Source organism: Phyllostomus discolor, chromosome 4 (assembly GCF_004126475.2).
Source record: "Phyllostomus discolor isolate MPI-MPIP mPhyDis1 chromosome 4, mPhyDis1.pri.v3, whole genome shotgun sequence".
Classification (NCBI taxonomy): Eukaryota; Metazoa; Chordata; class Mammalia; order Chiroptera; family Phyllostomidae; genus Phyllostomus; species Phyllostomus discolor.
Window position 1 is genome coordinate 89,319,592 of NC_040906.2, and position 25,102 is coordinate 89,344,693.

A 25,102-nucleotide genomic window follows, 5' to 3' on the forward strand; every position below is an offset into this window, starting at 1 on the left:
CAGTAACAGATACTAATAATTATGAAAAATATTCAGTGCTCCAAAGAGTACTTACCATTTGGCCGAACGAGAAGTACGAGTTCCCCAGAATGTCTCTCACAGATAGCTTTAATAAACAGGACAACCTGATCGTGGGTATATTCTGCAATGTTCCGACCATTGATCAATACAACTTGGTCCCCTTCATTCAATCGAGGGACACAGAGGTCAGCCTGCAATGTAATGCAAATAAGGTTTCAGATTTGTACATAGCTTTCTAAAAAGTAAAGCACAAAGCTTTGTATTTATAGACTCTTTAGCATGAAAACTAAAACTACATATAGAAAGCATCTATGCATTCACTCAACTACTTAAAAAAAAGATAAATCTAGCTTTCCCTGGAAGATACCTTATTTTTTTCCTTCTTCATTCAGCAACTTTTCCCCTGATGCCCTATTACGTGCATAGCCATACAGATAAGACTAGTTATCTCAAGGTCACTAGATACGGTCAGCCTTCACTTTGCACTGTCCAGATATGCACAAATTTCAGTTACCGCAGTTTAGTCAAATAATACCCATCTCTCAATAACATGGTACAAATTTCAATTATTATATATTCATTGTAAATAATTGCATAAAATACAATCTTTGCTGCTAGCTTAACAGTTCAAAAATCACTACATAAATAATAGACATACATCTTCATCAATGACCAAACGCATCACTTCTTTTAATGTCTGTTGGTAATTTGTCACTGTATATCTCTTACTCACTTCATGCAGAGACAACAAAGTGTGTACTTGTGTTGCCTCCTTGTCTCCCAATGATAAACCCACAAAAAATGGATAATCTAAAGAGAAAATTGACCAAAAAAGTTAAAAGTACAGCGAAGGAACAAAAAGTGATACTATAAATGGAGTTACAGAAGAAATAGTGGATGATGAAAATATACACTACTACTGTGTAAAAGACTATACATACAGAAAGGGATTTAGTGCAGGTGAATTTATCAATATAAACGATGACAGTGATGGTAATAAAAAGGATGAAGATGTCCGTGAGGACATGATGCTGCCATAAAACTTTTCATTAAAGAAACTCTTGGAAATATTTTACAATATTAAAAATGAAGAGGACAAAACATTGGAAGTAAATTCAAATTTAGAAAGGATTATGGTAATTTGCCAAGGCAACAAAGAATGCTCACTCTGTATTTTAAGTTAAATGACAAGAAAGATACAAACCCTATTCAAACTACTTGTGATTAGTTTTCATAAAGAAATAAAATACTTAAATTCTCCATGTTTCTAATGTTTATACTCATAGGATACTAAATCAGTATTAGTTTTATTATTTTTCATTTTACTATAGAGTTATAAAAGAAAGTAAGAGAGATTTTAATGTTTTAATACAAAATTTAAAGTTCACAGAACCAACCATAATTTTCCCCATTGATTAGCAAGGTCACTTTGCACAGTTTCAGCTTAAAGGGTCATTTTCATGGTCCTGTGCAACTGTGCAAAGTGATGACTGCCTGCATTTGATTGAGAAAACAATTAAAATAGAAGAGATAAACAGAAATAAGGACAGCACATATGGGAGTCAAGTTTGAAGGATGATAGGTCAGACAGAGAAGGAAATGATGGGGTTGGATCTCACACAAAAAGATACTTCTTGTGGCAAAAGCTTGAAGAAATAAAAGTATGACTACTCAAATTCACTACAAAGTTAATAAAATATGTGATAGTCCCATTGGTGAAAAGAGCACTGGTTTAGGAGCCATGCTCTTTCTCCACTGTTCATAGAATGTGTGATCTTAAAAACCCGAAACTCTGAAAATGGAGCAGATATCTGCCCTAATTATTTCAAAGAGGTGTGAAGATAAAACTGATATAATTATGCAAAGTGTTAAAATCTGGTGAATTCAAAATTAGGTTTATGACAATTCTTTCTAGCTGCTTCTTCTTCTACTGCTTGTAGTGAAGCAGATGACATTTATACACTCCTTCTATGCATTAGCAGTGTGATACTTTTGTGAACCAGTTTGGTCCAAGTTTTTGTAAATGTCTTAAGATACCCAAAGAGTGGTAAATTGGGAGATATTAACAGTACTGGGAGAAACATAGTGGGTTATAGCAACAGAAGTTATCCTCTCACCTTAATTTGTGGATAGTATAGTTAATGAAAAGAGGAGATGGCCTATGGGTTAGGGAGAAGATAGTTATGAATCTCTAACTGTACCTTGCATATATCCACTGATATTTCCAGAGGATTGAGGCTAAAAGGGTAGTATTAACTAATATCCTATAACATGCACAGATTTCTTTTTTAACCCATTATCACTCATGCTTAATCTGCTTTTTCAGGTACCGCATTTTTCAGGCTACAAGACACACCCCCCCCAAATCCGGGAGGAAAAGGGGGGTATGTCTTATAGTCCAAATGTAGTTTACCTGACTCACTGTGTGTGTGTGTGGCGGGGGGGGATAGTAGTGGAGCAGGGTCACAAGTTATTAAATATTTTATATTTTTTTGCTTCAAAATTTTTTTTCCTATTTTCCTCCTCTAAAACCTAGGTGCATCTTATGGTTTGGTGTATCTTATAGTCCTAAAAATATGCTATGCTTACAATTTTTTTATTAGCATATCATTATGACCTGGAAAGTCAGATGAACTATATAGTAACATAAATTTTGTTGGAGGAACAGCTGTTGGCTCAAAGATGATCACGTAGGAACTAAAATATTACTTTAATTGGGAATTATTTTTTCCATTTCAGAAGAAGTCCAATATATAAAAAAGATATTAAAATATTTAACACCTGTTTCCCCCCCATCACCTAAGATGGGGTTTCCAAGTGGAAGAATGTGATGGTCTCTAAATTAGTAAAGTAACAGAAAATTGATAAATTTCTATTGCTTCAATTTGTTCTAAATTCAGCCAATATATATGGATCATAGTTCTATGTGACAGAAAGGAAAAATATACTGATAATTTGTATAGCCAAAAAGGAAAATTTAGAGCCACAGAATTCTGTCTGGAAGTGAACCATCCATAGAACATTCCCTGAACATCCTTTATTTAATTGAAAACCATCCATATTCACTGCTCAGAGAAATCAGTATTTCTTTTGTGTCATTCACTATTACAATTGACTTAACAAAAAAATATTTATTAATCTGTTGATACACTATTAACGTCTTAAGCATGTTCCCAGGCTTTTTAAATGCACTATTATCACTCACAATTAAACTCACAATTAAAAAACTGGATCAAACATACATGTGGAATTACAATACTCATTTTATAATAGCTTCTTATGAACATATTTCCATATAAGAATAGAGCTACATTATCTATTTCAGCAGCTGCAAAGCAACACATAATTTATTTCACCAGCTGGAATGATTTACATTTGACTGCCCCGATTTTTAAATATTATAAACAATACTAAAGTGAACATCCTTGTATATCTTTTGTTCTCTAGTCCAAGTGTTTCATTAGAGACCTTTACTAAAAGTAGAACTGTCAGGTCAAAGGAAATATATTTGACTTTAATAAGTATTAGTTTAAATTTTGTTTTTAGCAAAGTCAAACATCACAAAGTTTAAAGCACTGGTGGCAAACACAAGGCCTGAGGGCCAATTCCGGCCCTCCACCTTGTTTATCCAGCCTGGCACCTTGTTTCTACCTGGTGGCAGCGCCAAGCTCTGACTTTAACTGTTAAGGAGCCGTTACATTTATACAGTCCTAAAATTACATTGGGTCCTTTGAAGGCAACCTTGAGGCTGATGTGGCCCCCAATGAAAATGAATTTGGCATCCCTGGTTTAAAGAGTTAACTAGGTCTATAAAATTAAAACCAGAAACCATTTCTTGTGTTCTACCCTACCATTTCTCCCTCTTGAGTCAACTTCTTTCAGCATTTTAGCTGTATTGTTTGTATCTCTACATCATAGTATGTAGTATCTCTACATAGCACCCCTATTTTTCCTTTAGTTTTCTATTTTAGACATATCTAACTTCCTACCTGATGAGAATTTAGCAATCTTTCATTGCTTCATCTGCAGCCCCAAACACATACATATTTCCCATTTAAATATATATTAAATAAATAATGTTGGATTGTTTCCCCCATCTTTGTCCCCATCCTTCATATGCATAATAGGTTCAACGGTCATTTTATACATTATATCCATGGATAGGTAATACCCTTTAAAAGAGGACACTGGATCCAAACTGGATCTCTGCTTGGTTTCTTTCCCAGGAGTCTGTAATTTATACAAGCTTAATCGCAATGGGGTGCTGAGCTAGTAATATGTAAATGTGGAAGTTACTAGCAGTCATATCTACATGGACTGAGAAAGAAAACAGTAGTAGCTATACAATTTTTATTTAGCAGAGATTTAGGAGTCATAATTATATCTGAAGGTAGAGTGTGTCTGTTACTGATGTTACAGGATTTGACCTGAAGCTACCGCTAATTACACTGTTTTTATTCAAACTAATATATTTGGAGTAGCTTGAGAGATGAGGCCGATTCAATGTACAAAAGGGTTTGTACTGAGAGAGAAGAATGGAACATTCACACACAAAAAAACTAGAGATAAAAAATAGTGACAGATGAGTTCTTTCTAGAGATCTGACTATATTACTGTCCTTGGGTTTTGTGAGATACCTATATATGGCTCCATGATATTTTTTTTCTTAATGGAGCAGTAAGAACTATTTATTTTATTAACCTGAATCCCTGAATATTTACCTTTTAATAAGCGACAAAATGAAAATTGCAAATAAAACATTTTTGCTACAAACTGAATTATGATGGTTTTCTAAGGGAAAGCTGTATTTATGCTTAAACCAGGGATATTCCACAAGTAAATACCCTGTTATTTGCACCCAACAAAGTCCTTAAAAATGAAAACCATATAACATCCTTAATTAATTTTGGCTGTACTCTTCAAACTAACTTTGAGGTTGCTGAAAAGCACCAAAAAAAAAAAAGGGCACATCTGGCCTCTTTCTCTTAGGCTGCTGATTTATATACATTTCCAAGGAGCAGGGAGATAGTTAAATGATAAAGGCTGATGACTAAAAAGTCCTTGAAGACCATTTAGGTAAAGTAGGCAACAACACAAATGGAAATGTGCTACACATCAGAGCAATAAAGATATGGCAGCCATAATTAAGAGTTGTCTTTATGAAGGTTCATGAGTGCTGAAGCTGAATGGGTACCTAAAATGTTTTCTCTATTTCTGTTTAGAATGTTCATAACAAAAAGTTAAAGAAATTGTCCTTAGAAGGAAAATATAATCACTGGTACTATTTCTATTTAAAGAAAACCTTTTTTAAACATCAGAAGGCAAATAGAATGTAAGTAAACAATTCTAAATGAAAAATTAGCAAACAAAATAGCAAAATGAATAAAAGATATATCTGTCTACATTTTGCTGTTTAAAGGGTTATGCTGTTAGAATCTATTAACACTTTATAAGCACAAAGTCATAAATAGCTTTTTTGTAAAAACAAGGATTTTAAAAACTCTTATAGACAGAATAAAAACTAACTTCTTAGCAATTTAAATATTCAGCCAACAGCATTAAATACTTGACATATTAAAATAAATGATTTAATTATTTCCTTTATTTATTAAACTAATAAAAATAAAATAAGTACACATTCTTGAAAATAGGATTTACTTGCAAGATTTAGATAACTCACAGGTGTTCCTGGTGCTACTCGGGACACAATCACAGGCATCTTCTGATCATATCCTCCCTTAAAAACACAGCAAATCAAATATTACTCAAATATTAGCAAAATAGACACATCTTAATTTATAAATTGAGTACAATATAAAATTTAGATTACCTTTACATTGAATCCAAATCTTCCATTTTCATCAGGCTTCATTCTGATTAGAACAAGGTTATCATGTGGAATACCACCATTAGGCTTAAAAATACAAAAATAAATAACTTGTAATTTTCTTCATTTATAATCTATCCTTTGTATTTACATCAAGGATGCTTTTTTGTATGCTGATATTAAATAGTATATAAAGAATTATAATTTAAATTAAAATGTTAACTCAGAAAAGTAAATTTTAAATAACAGGACTTAATAAATGGCATGTTACTACAACTAGATATATTATCTCATGCCTCTATGTTACTGCATGCTAGACTGTAAGTGCCAAGTGGAACAGAAGTTTTACCAATTCGTTTTAACTCGTTACTCACAATATCTCTATGATCTTGCTTAAAAGCTTTATATGTAGTAAGTGTTCATAAGTGTTACTCCCTCAGCTTTCTAGAAACAGCTTTATTGGATATAAATAATAGGTTCACATACTATATACTTTACCCAATCAAGGTGAATAATTCAATAATTTTTGCTGTAGTGAAAGAATCATACAAATATCACTATTATTTAATTTTAGAATATTTTTGAACTTCCAGCTGAGATGGAGGTATAGGTAGATACATACTACCTCCTTGCACAACCGAAAAAAAAAAGGACAACAAATTTAAAAACAAAAAATAACCAGAACTGCCACAAAGTTGAGTTGTATGAAGTCCAAGACAACTGAGGATTTGCAGAAGAAATGTTCATCCCAACTGGCAGGAGTGGTGGAGATGGGCATCCAGGTGGGGAGGATTCGTGGCAAGGCAGCTGCTGGAGGACCAGACTCAGCAAGGTGGCCTCTGACAAAGTGGGTGGTCCCACATTTGTGTGCAGATAAACTGGGTGGAACAACTGGGGAGCAAGACAGACCATGCAACCCAGGGATCCAGTGCAGGGAAATAAAGCCCCAAACCTCTGACTGAAAAAACTTGTAGGGTTTGAGGCAGCAGGAAAAACTCCCAGCCTCACAGGAGTTCTTTGGAGATACACACAGGGTCCTACAATGGACACAAACCCACCCACCTGGGAATCAGCACCAGAAGGGCCCAATTTGCTTGTGGGTAGTGGAGGAAGTGACTGAAAGCCCTTGGAGAACTAAGCAAGCAGTACTGATCCCTCTCGGACCCTTCCCCCACATACAGCATTGCACCACAGCCAACTGGGTTGCCCCAACCTGGCAAACACCTAAGGCTCTACCCCTTGCTATATAACAGGCATGCTGAGACAAAAAAAAAATATGGCCCAAATGAAAGAACAAATCAAAGTTCCAGAACAAATACAACTAAGTGATGAAGAGAGAGTCAACCTATCTGATGCACAGTTCAAAGCACTGGTAATCAGGATGCTCACAGAAATGGTTGAGTATGGTTGCAAAATAGAAGAAAAAGTGAAGGCTATGAAAAGTGAAATAAAGGAAAATGTACAGAGAACCAACAGTGAAGGGAAGGAAACTGGGACTCAAATCAATGGTTTGTAACAGAAGAAAGAAAGAAATATTCAAGCAGAACAGAAGGAAGAAACAAGAATTTAAGAAAATGAGGAGAGGCTCAGAGACCTCAGGGACAACTTTAAACGTCCCAACATCTGAGTCATAGGGGTGCCAGAAGGAGAAGAGGAAGAGCAAGAAACCGAAAACTTATTTGAAAACATAATGAAGAAGTTCTCTAATGTGGCAAAGGAAATAGACTTCTAGCAAGTCCTGGAAGCTCAGAGAGTCCCAAAGAAACTGGACCCAAGGAAGCATGCATCATGGCACATCATAATTACATTACCTAAGATGAAAGTAAGGAGAGAATTTTAAGTAAAAGCAGCAAGAGGAAAGGAGGCAGTTACCTACAAAGGAGTTCCCATACGACTCTCAGCTGATTTCTCAAAAGAAACCTTGCAGGCAAGAAAGGGCTGGAAAGAGGTATTCAAAGTCAGGAAAGGCAAGGACCTACATCCAAGATTACTCTATCCAGCAAAGCTATCATTTAGAATGGGAGGGCAGATAAAAGTGCTTCTCAGATAAGGTCAAGTTAAAGGAGTTCATCATCACCCAGCCCTTATTATATGAAATATTAAAGGGACTTATTTAAGGAAAAGATGATAAAAAATATGAACAGTAAAATGACAACAAACTCACAACTATCAACAACCAAACCTAAGAAAATAAAGACAAAAATGAACTAGCAAACAACTAGAACAGGAACAGAATCAGAGAAATGGAGATCGCATGGAGGGTTATCAGCAGGAAAGGGGAGGAGGCAAATGGGGGAAAAGGTACGGGGAATAAGAAGCATAAATGGTAGATATAAAACAGAAAGGGGGAGGTTAACAACTATGGGAAATGGAGAAGGCAAAGAGCTTGTATATATGACCCATGGACATGAATGAAGGTGGGGGAATGCTGGTGGGAGGGGAGGTGCAGGATGAAGGGGAATAAAGCAGAGAAAAAAATGGGACAACTGTAATAGCAAAATCAATAAAATATATTAAAATAAAAAAATATTTTTGGTGCTCCCAGAAGAAATCTTGTATTTATCAGCAGTCATTCCCTAACCCCTCGCCCATTTCCTAAGTCTACTGAACCACAAATCTATATTGTTTTTATATATTTGATTATTCTAGACATTTCACATATATAAAGTTAAATAATATATGGTTATTTGTTACTGCCTTCTTTCACTTACCATGTCTTATGCCTGCTCTTTGAGAGTATCTTGCTAATTGTTACTTATCTCTCAAGATACACCTCAGAGCTGATTACTTCTGGGAAGGCTTTCCTTAATTCCATAGATGGATAAGTTATTTTAATACACTTGTGAATTCCCTATAATCACTTCTAATTACAGAACCTATACTGCCTTCAAATTGTCTTCCAACTTTCTTGGTATAGATCCCATCCCCTCTTTCATACTTAAGAGTATTGCTATAGCAATTCTCTACTCTCCTGCATTATCCATTTCCCCCTTCTCTGGGAAACATTCTTATTTCTCCCATTAAAACAAACACACACACACCCCTCTTCTCTGGACTCCATTTCCCCATCCAGCTACTGGCCCATTTCTCTCCTCCCTCTTGCTACTAAACTTCTTGAAAGAGCTGTTCACATTTCCTGTCCCTCTTATACTATCCTCTTAGAGTCAGATTTTTACCCCTACACTCCATGAAAAGTTTTCCAATTACGGTCACCAAAGGTTTTCACATTGCTCCAGTGTTCAATTCTCAGTCCGCATCTTACTTGATTTACTAGTAGCATTTGACAAGTTGATTATTTTCTCTGTGACTTTCTTCCCGTCAGTCAGTTGGCTACCTTTCTATTTGCATCTCCTAAGTCTCAGATGCTGGTTCTTTCACCTCCCTCATGTTTACAATTTAGAGGACTAAAGGCTCAATTTCTAGAATCTCTTATTTAGAAATCTACACACAACACAATTCCTTGGTGATTTCTTCCTATGTCATGGTGTAACATATGGTACTGTCTATATGCCATCAGCTCTCAGTCAATAACTCTAGCTTGGTCCTCTCCCTTCAACTCCACATCTCCGGAGTCACATCTCCAAATGGATTTTTAACAGACACCTCAAACTTAACATGTCCCAAACTGAACTCCTGATTTTCTACCCATACCCATTCCACCTGTATCTTTTCACATCTTCTATACCTGCTCTATCTGTAGCCTTTTACATCTTAACAAATGGCAACTTCACCCCTCTAGTGGTTCAGGGCAAAAACCTTGTTGTTATCCTTGATTTCTTCTCTAGCATGCCTCATCTTATCTATTAGCATATTATGTCAGCTTTACTCTAAAAATATACCCAGAACAAAGTTGTGTCTTATTCCTTCTGTGGTTACCCCTGGCAAATCACCATTGATTACTTGGAATATTTCAATACACTGTAAGTTTCTCTCCTACCCTGCTCTCAGTTTATTAAATAGAACAGCCAGAGTGATACTGTCAAAATGTAAGTGGCATTATGTTACTTCTCTCCTCAGATTTGTATTTGCTTCCTATCTCACTCAGGGTTAAAAAACAAAGTCTCTGTTAAGACAAAGCTTTTAGGATCTGACCCTCTCCTGTACCTGTCTCCTCCTCGTTTGTTCATTTTGCTTTAGCTGCACTGACTCCCTTTGTGTTCCCTGACTGTATCAGTCATACTCTTATCTTTGTACCTATTATTTCCTCAGCCTATCCATATGGCTTATCACTAAGTTCATCCCTTGCTATATTATCTAATATGCTATATACTTAAATTATTACTTTGTTTATTGTTTATCTCGCCCCTTCCCCAAAATGTAAGTTCCTTGTAGGGAGAGGTTTGTTTTTTCTATTTTATTCCATTAAATCCCCAAAGCCAATAACAATCATGGCAATGGCAGGTACTCAAGTAATTTCTTCATGAATTAAAAAACAAACTGTACTATATATTATTTTTCCTCTGCCTTCTCTCCCTTCCCTTCCCTTTCTTTTCTTTCTTTTTATTGATATCAGAGAAAGGAGAAGGGAGGTAGAAAGAGAGAGAGAGAGAGAGAGAGAGAGAGGGAGAGAGAGAGAGAGAGAGAAACATTGATCTTGCACATGTCCTGACTGGGGAACAGAACCTACAATTCAGGCATGAGTCCTGATCAGGAATGGAACCCATGACTTTTTGGTTTGCAGAAGGATGCCCAACCCACTGAGCCACACTGGCCAGGACTACACAGTAGATTATTTAACAGCAGGGACCATGTCTCATTTGTTTCAATAGTCCTACTTCCCACCAAAGTACCTTAGCACACAGAAAAACCTCAATAACTATGAACCCATGAATAAATGAATGATACAAAAGAATCACCATGGAAGAAACACTGAGATTGCCATTTTTTGTAAGGATTCTGCTCTTTTTGATGTGTCTATGGTGGTGGAGCAGTAAGTGTGGGAGAACAGAGTGGCTACCTCTTGCCTTTTCACTTTAATTAATGTGGGAGGGTCACAGGTAGAAAAATGAAAGGGCTACATGTGTAATGGCCACCAGAAAGTTCTGGCACTGTCAATACCTGCTGTGGACTCTTCTCTCCCTGCATCTTATTTTATTCCCTGATGTTCCTGTAAGTTTCCTGAAACATACCCATATTTTGTCTGACCTTATCTTTCTTCATGAACACAATGTATCCTTAAACTTTATTGACAATCTCACTTTTGGTTTATTTGCCTCTATTTGAAAAAAGCAAGAAAAATTGGTAAATGAGGGGATTATAACAATTTGCCATTTGTTGTGGTAAAAGTATGTTTTCTAAGGCAGAAGTGCCAATATAATTCGTAAATACAGTCTGTAGAACAGAGACCTATACTCAATTTCAAAAGGTTGATTAAGAATGATAGTCTCTGTATTCAGTGGATTACAATGAAGTTAATGGTATTTAATAGATTATTAGTATTTATTCTAAAAATGTGTTCTATAAGACTGAACTCAACATGAATTTGTTAATAATTTACTTCTAAAGAAATCCACAATTTTATAAATGACGATACAAGGAAATTCCAGTTAAGTTATATCATGGTACAATTCATGTGCAAACATAAGATGAAAAAGAGAAAATAGTACAATATAATTTACAGATAAAACATGCTACTATACAAAAAAAGTTCATTTATGACTTAAAAATTTCAAAGAAATATGAGAATATATGAAACTACTTACAGTAGATTTTTCAGGGGAAGATAGAACATCAAATGCTTCATTAATATGGTTTTCCAGATCTTGTTGAGAATGTGAATAATGAATTTGGTTCCAACTGCTTTTCTTTGATTGTTTGGGTGGTAAAGCTGGAGGCTGCTCATCTCCAGGGGCCTCTTGTGATCTAGATAGGAAAAAAGGAAGAGAATGAATATTTTGGAAGTTGTCTTATAGAACTCTATTTCAAAAGCTAGAGTCAGGCAACTCAGACATTTACAATGTATAGTAGGAGACAAGCATTTAATACCATATTGATTTGCAAATGCCACTGTTTAATGAAATCTTTTCTAAATTTAAGGTTTAAATAGCAAATCCAATTTCCTACTTTATGAAATCTTTAAACAATTCTACATATAATATACTTTAAGAGTATCCATAGGGAGATATTTATTAATCTACCATAACAGTGTACACACCTCTCCAAAAAATGTTTTAAAGGTTTTCAGTGCAGTCATATGGGTAGCTGGGGAACAAGGCAGGCAAAGAGAAATTACAACTGAGAGTTGAGCCATTTCACAGGTAAAATGACAGGTAGTCAAGAAGTTGTGATTGGCCTGATTTATTTAAAAATAAAATATGATCCATGAAAGTAATGAACTCAGTGCTATAACAAGGATTAGAATCTGAGTAAGAATGCTGAGGTGACTGAAGAGACAAAACTGAATGAGACATTATCAAAGTATACAATTTAAAGTGAGAAAGAAAAGTCTAAATTAACATTAGAAAATATAAGCCTCAAACTGTGACAGCAGGTATTGGTAAAAAGAGCTAAGTATAATAGGGAAGTTTCAAGGTAAAAATCATAACTTTTAAGAACAGAGAATAGACTAATAGTTGCCAGAGAGGAAAGGGGTTGGAAGGTGAATGGATTAAGGAGTACAAATTGGTAGTTACAAAATAGTCAGTGGGATGTAAAGTACACCATAAGGAATATAGTCAATAATATTGTAATAACTATGTATTGTGCCAGGTAGGTACTGAAAGTATTGGAGACAGCACTTTGTAAAACATATTTGTCTAACTATTATGCTGTACACCTGAACTAACAGAAAATAATATTGGATGTAAATTATAATAGAAAACTAAACTAAACTAAGTAAATAAACAAACAAACAAGCACAGTATATGTTAATATTATTTGTGAGTTTTTCACAAAGACCAGAAGGGAGAACAGAACCAGTGGTTCCACCTGTATGCTAGAAGGCACACATTCATGAAGTTGTGAAGTTGAGGAGAACAGGCAAGGGGAAATGGTTCTTGAGAAGAGCACTGACCATCACTTGGATTATTATTTATCGCTGAGATGGCAGGTCCTTTTGGGGACCTGTTCAAAAATTATTCTTCTCTACCCCTTCCCATTTGACATTAGGCTTGGCCACTAAAATAGCCAATAAAATGAGAATTGAAGTGGTATGCTTCTACTTTTGAAAAAGGGAGCTCTAAGAAATAGCTCTGGAATCACTATTCTTCTCTCTTTCCTCAGCCATGATCAGCCATGTTCCAAAAAGGGGCTGGTGTTAGTCTGGGTCCTGGGATGAACATGGAGTCAAGCCACAGCTGATTCATGATTTATATATAATGTAAGAAAGAAATAACCTTTGTTGTTAGTAACTGTAAATTGGGGTGATGTGCTACCACAGCATAATTTAGCTCAAAATAACTAATACAGAGATTACTGCCATAGTGGTCCTTAGACACATATGCTCTCACTTGGTAAAGAAGCTATGAACTTATTTAGAGGCTTGCTGCTAGATACCTGGTAGATATTGGTAGTGAGCTAAAAATGTGATTAGTGCCAAGGAAGTCAGCCAGGATTAATAATGAATGGTGTAACTTGATGGTCCTCCAGAAAGGTTTCTCCTAATGAGAATGTAGTCCTTCTGAAATTTTATAAACTAGTATAAAATATAATCATTTAATAAGGATTAAATAAGAATGCCCACACAGTCTATTTTTGTACATAGTAGTCTGAAGAACATAAAATGCTCTAAATTCTGATAAGCCTATTAAGACTGCTTCAGAGAACATCTCTCTCCTTTTTAGCAAAGGCTTCTTTGAGGTCTACTTTAATAGCCAGGGATTCCAGATACCAAACATACTCGTTTTTATTCCATTAGTTTCAACTGCCAAGAACCCATGCCTCTAAGATTCAATACAATCAAATGCTGACGGTCTGGGAAAATGTTTTTACATGGATTTCAACACAGACATGAATCTCAACCATGCCCTGCCACAAGAGATGAAGATGGACAGCCCTTGGCAGAGACTCAAAGATGTGACATTTCGAAAAAGCAGTTGATTAAAAGCCTCCAAGACTTCACAAAAACCAGAAGCCCATGGACTCCACATATTTCAATCAGTAAGTCTCATTCCTTACTTAGGCAAAGTGAATAGAAACTTTTTCTAGCTTTGCATACAGCTGTCACACCCAGGAAGCATTTAGCTTCAAACGAAAGGTCTGTAGGAAAGAGTATAAAGGCTGAGATCAGATCAGAATGGAGTCAGAGCAGCCTTCTTTCTTCTTGGTCCAATAACAGTCTAAATATAGTGCCAAAAATAAACAGGGACAAAATGATGCCTGACCTGCAGTGCAACATCGAAGTGAGCTAAACTTGGTGGATATTGGTATAACTACGGCAATGCTTAGTTCCAAGAGAGGGACAGTACTGACATTATGGAATGTTTTGCTAAAACTGTTGAATCTGCATTTCTGGAGTGAGAGATAAAGCATTTATGGCCAAAAACAACAACTACAACAGTAACCTCCCAAAGGGACTTTTATTATGTAATTCTGATTAGAAATCACTGTGATAAAACAATGAATGCAAATTCATGCTTTGTGGGACAACTCTGGCCAAAATACAATTGGCCCATTCATTGTTTTTGTAAAATGTGAGTTAATTGATGACATTAAAATTATATACAAATCTGTATTCCCAGAATAAAAAATTTGGGGAGTTCTGGAAAGAATGGACCTGAATTACAAGTTGTCAACCACTGGACAAAGATGAATGGTTGCTGCTGCCTTTAAGTGCCATAAGCATTCTGGTCCACATAAATCCTACCTCGTGTTACTCATCAGACGCCAGTGAGTATAAGCTCTCCTTTAAACATTCATAGCCACAGGAAGACACAGATAGGAAGACAGCCCAAGCATACAGGCTTGCGTTGCCATTTAAGCCAAATTCTAAAGAAAAGGTGAAAAGAATGGAGTCTAGACAGAGGATCAGCCAAGATGTAACAGGAAAGGAGAATATTATTTTGGATTTCAGGTCAGGGGTTATCTACTTTCCTTCACTGTTTTATGTACCCTTTTTGTTAAAGTAACTTCCTAGAATATAGTGGACAGGTTCTCCACATGCTTGATTGCTATTAGGGCTAGGTTATTCTGGGAAGGTTCTACAACCTATTTACGTGCTTTCCCAGTAATCCCAGTAACTGTTTTCCCTTTCTACATTTCTAACTTCAAAAACCAAACCATCTCTCTCTACCTACCCTCTGACCTATATACCTACTTACCTACCTACCTAACATACAATCTCTAAAAATAATCAAGGACATTAAAAAAAGATGGCAGCAGAGTGGAAGGATATATTGTGTACCTCCTCCTAGAACCAAATTGGAAATAAAACTAAAGAGAGGACTAGACACCTGAAATAAACCAAAGACTACCTGAAAAGAGGCTTATAACCAAGGGCAGGGATAAACAAAAAAGAATACCATGACCAACAGGAAGGGTGAAGTCACATAAGCAGCTGGCTGAAGCAGCCACATGGCTGTTGGAGCTTCCCCTTGAAAGGAGAGAAGTGGGGGACACAGGTCATGTTCCCAAACATAGAGTGCCAATGTCGGAATCAGCAGACCATGTAGCACACAGTAGTGAAAGGCTGTGGGGTTTGTCTCACCTGGGGAGAGATGAGACCCACTGGAAATAAAGCCACTATTTTTTCCCCCTTTCTTAATTCTTAAAGGGGAAAGGGGCCAAAGCACAGGTCTGGAGTTCGCAACTACCTGGGCCCCAGTGAAGGGGGAGTGGTGCAGATTGCAGTCTCATGAGAAGAGTCTAGTGTGGGAAGCACTGGGGAGTGACAGTGGGAAGCAGATGTGGAGCTTTCTGTGCTGGAATGTACCTGGATTCCGCAGTAGCCATCATGCTTGAGAGGAGCAAGCCCTTGCCAGGAAAAAAGCAATTACCTTACCCCTAGCAATTCTGGTTGTTCCACCCTGCATCTTCCCTGCCCCACTTTTTATGTAGTTTGTTTTGTGTGTTTTTTTCCTTTTATTCTTTCTTGTCTCCCATTCTGTATTTTAACCCCTACTGAGGGGACAGCAGCATATGCAGACTCAGGGGGTATCAAGAGACCAGCTGTAGGGCACGGCCATACCATAAATTCTCCTGGGAAACAGATTGGCACTTCTCTCTCACTGGGAGCCACAGAAAAACCCTCCCAGTTTCTGGCAATGCAAAACCTGGTCTGTGGAGGCCCCATCCAATATTCTACTGGGTACCCCACCCTGCTGAGTACAGGGACATAGTTCTGAACAGACTCAGACCAGTGGCTCAGGGTAGGGGGAACAACTAACCATCTTCCCTGGAATCTGAAAGGCACCTGCCACGGAAGGTCCAGGAGTCCCATCCTCTCAATCCCACCAGAAGCCCTCTCAGAAACAGTTGGGTTTATAACTAGGCTAAGGCTGACAACAGGCCGGCAGGCAGAGGAAGGCAGAGGCAGACAGAGGTGAATCCGGTGGTAATTTGGGTTGTTTGCCTACATACCCCTGGACCTAGCGCTGTTAAAACCCAGATGTGCAGAACAGCTTGGCCCATCCTGGGTAGAGCCAAGCTTGGAGGAAATCAGCCACAAGCTGTGGATTGCTGGTAGCTCCAAACAGGCTGCGGAGGGCTGGATGAGGACAGCACCTGACACTAGTGTACACCAGCCAGTCTCAGACTACAGGAGAGACATATCCATAGGGAGAGTCGAGCTGGCAAGCATTAAACTTCTGAGATGAATTCCACTTTGTTCTTTTTCATTGTTTTTTCTTTTTTTAGAATCAGGGAACAGACTGAGAGCTGTAAGAGGGAAAGAGAACGGGGGGACTGATTGAAGGAAGGTGAAGGGATTAGTCAAAGAACATATATGAAGGAGCTATGAACTTGGACAAGGGTGAGGGGGCTGATTATGGAAGTGGGGGGCAGGCTGGGTTGAGGTGACCAAAGGGGGGAAAAGTAGGACAACTGTTAATAGTATAAACAATAAAGCATCTAAAAAATAAAATGAAAAAAAAAAAAAAGTAATCAAAGATGTTAACACACGCTGCTGAAATTCATATTTTGGGTAAAGGCTATCAATCACATTGTAAAGACATATTTTGAAAGTATTAACTCAATTTATTGTAATAAATGATAATTTCCTTCTACATATCTAAGGTAGAGCAGTCGTATAAAGTCAATCTATTACTTACTCAAAGAATATTTAGGAAGATGACTTTCACAGGTAAACCATGCATTATAATTAGAAATTATAATACATTTAAATAATGTCATAAAACAGGCCAGTTCTAATAAAATATACTATTTCTAGACTAAAAAACAAAAATAAAAACTCCACCCTAAACTCAAAAGCAAAACGAAACAAGCAAAAAACAACTGCCAAGTATAACAGAATGAAGATGTATATAACATCATATATATGGGAAGAACAATGAAGTAGCATAGTAGAAGATAGCCCCATCAGAAATAACAGTTGGTATCCTGAAAGAAGGGTCATATATCTTAATGAGAAGCCAGCACCCACTATCAGGCATTTTGGACAGGTCTAGAGAAATAGAAACCACAACCCTCTGTCTAAAAATAAATAAATAAAATCTTTAAAAAGCATACAGAAAAAATTCTGGTTCAAAATTCAGGCTTCTCAATATTTTGGCTAATTTGTAACGACATTAAGAGTATTTCAAAGTAAACACCATTTCAGACAAATTGCAAGGTAATGCTCAATGTGATTAAAAAAGTGTGTATAGACTCTCAGGGATGTGATTAACATAAGAATAGAGTTGAAATATCCCATTATTGTATTTATAGGAATCTATTTCAGAATTGAGGTCCCAGACCTGAGATTCTGGGGTTCAACCAAATTCTAAGTCCCTCATCTTAGCTGCCAAATGCAAGTAATGGAGACTTTTGCCAGATACAGAGGGTAGGTAAGTTCAGTGCAGCTAGAGCAGCCTGGGGACCTGCAATTAGTCTTATCACAAGTGCAACAGATAAGACTGTACATCCTCTGAGTTCCTTAGGCTTGATACTTTTATCTGTACCCTCTTTGGTTTTTTTATTTCCTTGTCCTAAGGCAGCCAAGTACTATTAGCAGGTCTATATAAGATTAGCAGGGAAACTGGGTTAAGTGGAGTCTGGTGATGAAGTTATCTGTGCCAATAACGCAGAAGGGCAGAGGGAAGGCACATCTTTGAGGACTAAGTTAACAAGCTGTTATACAAACAAAGCTGTGGTGACTCATTAGATAAGACTAGAATGAGACAGGCCAGGAAAAAAATGACTCAGGGAAATGGATTAAACACTGGAGGATTATGAAGTCTGCATAGAGTTTCTCACTATTAGGGACCCAAGGACAAAGTGGAGATTTGGGGAATTTCTCATTGTGTTCCATCAGATACCCCATAGTTCAAACATGCAGTCAGATGAATGGTTGATAAATACTTATAAGCTGCCAATATAAATCCTCCCAAAAGTTAACTGAAAAAGTTATATAGTTATTATAGTTAATATCTACTAAGCATTTTCTCTCTGCTGAACTATGCATCTCATTAAATGTTCACAGCAATTCTATGAGGTAGATATTATCATCCTGTTTTTACAGTAGAGGAAATTGAGGCTTACAGAAGTAAAATAATTCACTCAAGGTCACCAAGTCAATTGGTGAAACCAAGTTTTAAACTCAGTCTGAATTCAAAGCCTGTGCTCTTAACTATGTTATAGTTGTACCTCAAAGGAAACAAAAAGCAGGAGCAAAGTTATTTTATTTAAAAATTTTTAAAATTAAATTAGCTCTAGTTATATTGGTTAATAAGATCATATAGGTTTCAGGTGTACATTTCTATGATACAAGATCTGTACAGTGCATTGTGTGCCACCATCCAAAGTCAATCATCTTCTGCCACCATATATTTGGTGTACTTTACCCTTTACAACCCTCCACCTTCTTCCTTCTGGTAATTGCTATACTGTTATCTGTTTATGAGTTTCAGTTTTATAAGCAAAGTTATTTTAAACCAGGAGTTTCCAAACTTTTTGTAGCAGTGAACTCTTTTCTTCAAATAAAATGTTTCAAATAAAAAGTCAATTTATACAATAGACAAAAGCTGAGCAACTCTCTTACCTACCAGTATCTGAAGCTTCAATAGAATTCTATCATCCCATTTTGGTTATAAGTGGTAATACTGTTATACTTCATATTCTAATAAAAACTACTTATATTTAAATGAACAGAATGTAAGATCAATAGAGGATGGGGCTCTAATAGCATCTATGTTTATTTTAATGGATAACATATTTCTAATTCAATGACTTTTAACATATTTAAAACCAACAATTTGCCTAAAATAATCCAAAGAGGGGATGGGAACCAGGGCTCAAAACACAGTGTTCAAATTTTACCCACATCAAAAAATTTTGTGGACAAATGACTATCTGTGTTAACTTTTGGATGCTTAAAAAGAGAAAGGGAGAAGATGGGAATATATAGCTGACCCTTGAACAATGTGAAGGGGTTAGGGCACTGACCCCTACACAGCTGAAAATCCACATATAACTTTTGACTCCGCCAAAGTGCAGCTGTCTCTTGGTATCTGCAGGGGAATTGTTCCAGGACCCCTATGAATACCAAAATTCACAAATATTCAAGTCCCTTATGAAAAACAGTGTAAGAGCAAAGAACAATACCTTTCATATCTGCAGACTCCCCCCATCAAAAATACTGTTTTCAGTATGGATCTCTAAGACCTACTGACATTTTTCTAGAGTACCTATAATAAATGCTTTCCTGATGACTCTATCTACATTTCCACCCATCTTTTCTTTAACCTTGATCCCATTCACTGTATCTTATACCACCTTCTCCTCAACAACTAATGAATCTGCTTACGTATTTGTTTATCTTATAAAGTACTTTACTTTTTTCTAACTCTTGCACTGCATTTTTACTTGCATATGAACTGCATTATATAAACCGATAAATCTAGACACTAGATATTAACATGAGAAAAAAAGAATTTTATACATTAAAGTGATGAGATATAAACACTGAATTATGAAGTTGAATTTGTTTCAGCATATAATATAAGACAGGAAAGAATTTTAGAAATAGTGTTCTAAAATTCATGCTTTCTATATTTCTTTTCAGCGTGATGGTAATCTTGCTATATAACATTTCTGACACTGTCTAGTCATCTTATGGGTCCCTTCCTGAAAAATATTTTTAAAAACTCTACTCTTCACTATCTTACTGATTGACCACAATGAAACATTGTCTACAGAAATATTTAATTGTATGCACTAAAAGTTAAAGAACAGATTGAGTCACAGAAATAAGAACATTAATTTCTTTTTGGTAGGGGGAGTGCCGAGGATTCTCAGGGACAAATAAGCAGATTTACAAATATATAAACTTTTAAAACACGGCAAAAGTTAAAATCTTGTATCAAATATGCTAATTTCCCAGAGTATTTCAAATAAAACAATTTGGAGTATTAGTACTTAGAAGAAAAAAATTAAATGGAAAAAGTTCTTACGGTGATGATTCCAAAATGATGCTATTAGCTTGCGTTGAAGATGGAGATCTGTGATTCACAAATACTTCACTTGGGGAAGTGTGAACCACATGGTCTACCAAATGACCAACTGAAGATGGTCGTAACCGGGTTCCCTCTTGTGTGAATGTAGAATTTCGACTACATAAAGAGCAAGAAAATGGAGTAAAAATGTGCTTTAATTCAATTTTTAAAATTTTCTTACCTACGTGATTGCATCAAAAAGTGGTTGTGTGTTTCTAAGACTTAACCACCATCAACTATGCAGAGTCTCTGACAATAACAGTGTGATATAAACAGAAGGAACACAGAATAGGAAATCAAAATTTGAGCTATAGTCAACCATCTGCCACAAGGATTTTACCTATCCAGTCATCTATTATCTCTACCAACATTAATGTTTCTAACTTTTAGTCATTACAACTTTGTGTCTTAATCAGCATTTATAAAATAATGGGATAGAATAATTGGTTGAGAAATATCTACTGATCTAAATTCTTTTTTAAATTAAATTTATTGGGGTGACATTGTTTAATAAGATCATATAGGTTTCATGTACACATTTTTTTTATAGTTCTAATAAAATTTGATTGAGAACCAGTAAGCAATACTTTACAGAACACAGAAATATATATGATCCCAGCCCTTCCCAATACATGTCAATATAACATTGGGTGGGTTCCCTGAATACCTCAAATACTTTTGTTTTATACCTACATGGGAGAAACAGTTCTATACTTTAGCAATACAGAAATGGGGTGCTCTGACCTTTTAGGGGAAGCAGAAGAGGAATCAATTCAGTATGCATTTATATGATCCATGATCTGCACATTGCACCGTGTGCCCACCATCCACAGTCATATCGTCTTCTGTCATCATGTATTTGGCATCATTTCCCTTTACTACCCTCCACCCCCTTCCCTCTGATAACCACCATATTGTTTGTGTCTATGACTTTCAGTTTTATATCTCATATATAAGTGAAATCCTATGATTTTAGCTTTTCCTGACTTATTTCCCTTGGCATGATACTCTTTTTTAATCCTTATATGTAAATATTTTAATTTATAGGACTTTCTTTAATTTCTAAGAATACTAAATAACATAGTTCCATCCTCATAAGTGACAGTCATATGAATTACTTTTATTACTATTATTATGATAGTTAACATTATTATGAGTATGTGCCAGGCATTGTTCAAAGCATCTTTCATATATCAAACCTCATAGTATTAAGACATTATTACTATATATACAATTTTATAGATAAAAAAAAATGGGACAAACAGCCTTGGCTGGTGTGGCTCAGTGGACTGAGTGCCTGGTCTGCGAGCCAAAGGGGTCATTGGTTCAATTTCCAGTCAGGGCACGTGCCTGGGTTGTGTGCCAGGTTGGGCTCCCAGTAGGGAGCGCTTGAGAGGCAACCACACATTCATATTTCTTTCCCTCTCTCCTTGCCTTCTCCTCTCTCTAAAAATAAATAAAAATAAAAAAGATAATTTCCTTATAAAAAATAAAGAAAATGGGACAAAGGGATTAATTAATTAACTTGCTCAAAGTTCTAATGCACAGTGACTCCAGGCCCATGCTCTTAATCACTATACTGTACAGTCTCTTTAAAATTTTAGAAATAAACGATTTTTCAGATCATACCTAACTATTTCATGAATCAGAGCTACTACTAACTAGTTAATTCAATCATCTGGTTTAAATTCTTGTTCCTGGTAACAAATGTAGAAATGGCTGGCTGGAAAGGGACCAGAAAAAGGAATTCCTGGATTTTCTTCAACAGGCTAATTAGCCCTTGAATACAGGCAGTCTTTTAAAGAAAGATGATTTAGCAACCTGCAATTAACAAGACAGAAACTTTTCAGTCTAATTTTTTCTAGTAGTAAGGAAGACATCTAGGTATTAGGTATCCTTCTGTGAATCAAACTTTCTATGTATACTTTACTTCCAATATGGTAGAAATTTATGCTTTGGCTGACAAACATCCATCAGAACACAACTTTAGTTTAGTGCACATTTATTGGACAGTAATCTATTTTAAAAAAAGACTCCTTCAAATATTGTATTCCATACCAAAATCCAAATATTTTTATATCAACTTACGGGTTAACAAGGTCTGACAATATGCTGACTTACATTTGTTAATTATGTATATATATTAACAATACATTTGAAAACATAAAATTAACATATTTGGCTAGTATAAGTGGATCTTATTATTATCTATACCAAAGTATACAGCTTTTGTGAGAAATCCTAGAGTGAAGTACATATAGAATAAGTGCTGAATAACACATTGCTTGTTAGCATAGCTATGGCTAAGCTTGTGGGAACTGATCTTTGAAATCTGTTTTTCTAGACCACAGAAAATGGCAGAGCAGTGGTTGGGGTAGGAACTTAAGTAAGAGAAGCATAATCACTTAAGAATTTTCAGAAAATATATGCTCTTTTAGAAATTCTGTTGGAGATCCACATGGAAAAGGATTATGTCAACAACAACCATATTCCTAGATTTTAACTCCAGTAACAAATCTTGATTTATTGGCTAGGGACCCTTACTTTGAAATTCAGCTGTGAAAGAAAGTGAGCATCCTCCTTGAATATTTGTCCTACTACTCATTTGCCAAAGCTATTCCATGCCACTTATGCAATGAGCTGTAGGTTCAGAGGAAGGCTAAGAGAAAACGACGATCTGGAACAACAAAAATCATATCTAACCAAAGATTTAAATTAAAAAGACTTACACAGTTTGATCTTCAAACAATGGACATATATAAAAAATTTAGAAACGAGCAAAGTGTACACCTGATATGAGTCTACTTACTGATTAGGAGTTCCAGGTGGAGATCGTGATGGAAGGCTCTGTGTTTCTAACCTGTCATCAGATACTGAATTTTTGCTTACTACTTCCCAATCCATTAATTTCTGTGCCAAGGGCTTACTTGGAGATCTACAGAAATAATTTAACATGTAAAAATTTTAATTTTATACACCAAAACAATGGACCAAATCTTAGAATTTGTATTAATACATTACATTCTAAATGAGTAAACATAAAGAGTTTACTTATAAGAAATTAGTGCATTCACTAATAGCCTCTTTGGTAAGAGGCTATTTACCAAATAATTTCCTAAGCAAGTAAATCTGCTTTACATGAAGGAAGAAAAGATAAGCTAGAAAAAGTAGGAGAACAGGAAAGAGAAAAAGAGAAGAAATAAGAAATAACAGAAAGAAAAAAACACAACGGAATGTGTTTTTGGTAGATGGCTACCGAAAGTCTTCTCAAGTACTTCTCAATATATGACATCTATTTAATAAGGAGGCTAATGTTATAAATTAAGCTACTTATATAAAACACATAATAAATCATCTTGTAAACTGATAGTTTTATATTTGAGTAATAAATTTACGGAAGAACATAGAAAAAGACTGAACCAAAGAGCATGTTAACAATGATCAAGAATATGCAATAAAATTTATTTATAAATTAGGAAGCATTAAAATAATGATGGATAGGTACCCTAAATTCTAGTGTTGACCTTCCAATTAAACAAATAACTTAAGTTTCCACATCTAAATCTCTACACTAATAGTATAATATGTAATATTAAGGTCATTCCCTACCTCCCAAACTTTATAATATACAAGTATCTAAGTTTTCAGTTAGTGTTTTAGTCCATTAATTTTACTAACCCACAAGTAACTTAAATTACTTATGAATCCAAACCACACAAGTGCCTATCATTTCATATATTTATAGCCAAAAGCCTTTTTAGTTTGGCCGAATGACATCTTAATATAAGAACATTTAACACTTGCTAGGAGATGTAAATGTTATTGATTTAAAAAAAGGATGTTGACTCAGATTTCATTCTGCATAAGTTAATTTAAAGTTATTAAAGCATGAACATTTCCAGTTATCATGAGTTTAAATTTTAGAATCTTCTAATCTGAAGATAACTCAAGACATCTAGTCCAATCCTTTCATAGAGCAATGCAGATATTCCTTTCAGTTACAGTAAAATGAAAAAGTATATTATGTCATGTATTAGATATTTAAAACAAAGTACAAAATTTTAGAAGAAACCTTAGCATTTGTGGCTCTTTATTAATGCTAATTCTTAATGTTAATAAAACTATTCATTTTCATGTATCAGACCACTAAGTGTAAGCTATACAAGAATTTGCCAACTATAGTCAGGAGATCAACTACTTTCATTTTCTAAGAGAGAAAAAAAGTCATTTGAAGGAGGAAAAAATCCAGTTATACTCACCTAGAATGAAGCATCAGAACACTTTGCTGTTGTTAATACACTAAACATGGTTGTAAATGCTTTGCATTTAAAACTAAATTTCAGGTGTTTGATTTTATTAACAGTTTTAACCTCAGAGACGCACCCACTCAAGCTTGCTGTCTATGTTTCCTGTTGAGTGTGGAAATTTCAGAGAAAAAAATACCACACTTCATCAGTATGTTTGCAATGTGGTAAATTTATTTTCTGACCATGGAGCCTTATTTTTCTGTTGCATGGGAACATTCTTTTGCTTTCTTCTTAGATATACGACAATTTAAAAAGTGTGAAAGCAATTCAAAGAGTAGATACATAAAAAAATAAAATAAGTAACATTTATTATTGCTGAAAAAAATCTTACATGAAAAGTTTAAGGAGAAATCTATTCTACT

The 25,102-nt window shown here is 35.6% G+C and overlaps 1 protein-coding gene across 5 annotated transcripts in view; it reads right to left on the bottom strand.

Moving 5' to 3' along the window:
• PTPN4 (protein tyrosine phosphatase non-receptor type 4) overlaps nt 1-25,102 on the bottom strand; it is a 292,305-nt gene that overhangs the window by 45,597 nt on the left and 221,606 nt on the right. For all 5 annotated transcript variants that reach the window (XM_036023611.1, XM_036023614.1, XM_028533478.2 and 2 more), the window contains 6 exons: nt 23,243-23,368; nt 20,392-20,550; nt 11,551-11,710; nt 5,852-5,935; nt 5,702-5,758; nt 56-212 (listed from right to left, as the gene is read on the bottom strand). In XM_036023611.1, the coding sequence (XP_035879504.1) occupies nt 56-212; nt 5,702-5,758; nt 5,852-5,935; nt 11,551-11,710; nt 20,392-20,550; nt 23,243-23,368 (743 nt within the window). The remainder of the gene's footprint in view (nt 1-55; nt 213-5,701; nt 5,759-5,851; nt 5,936-11,550; nt 11,711-20,391; nt 20,551-23,242; nt 23,369-25,102) is intronic.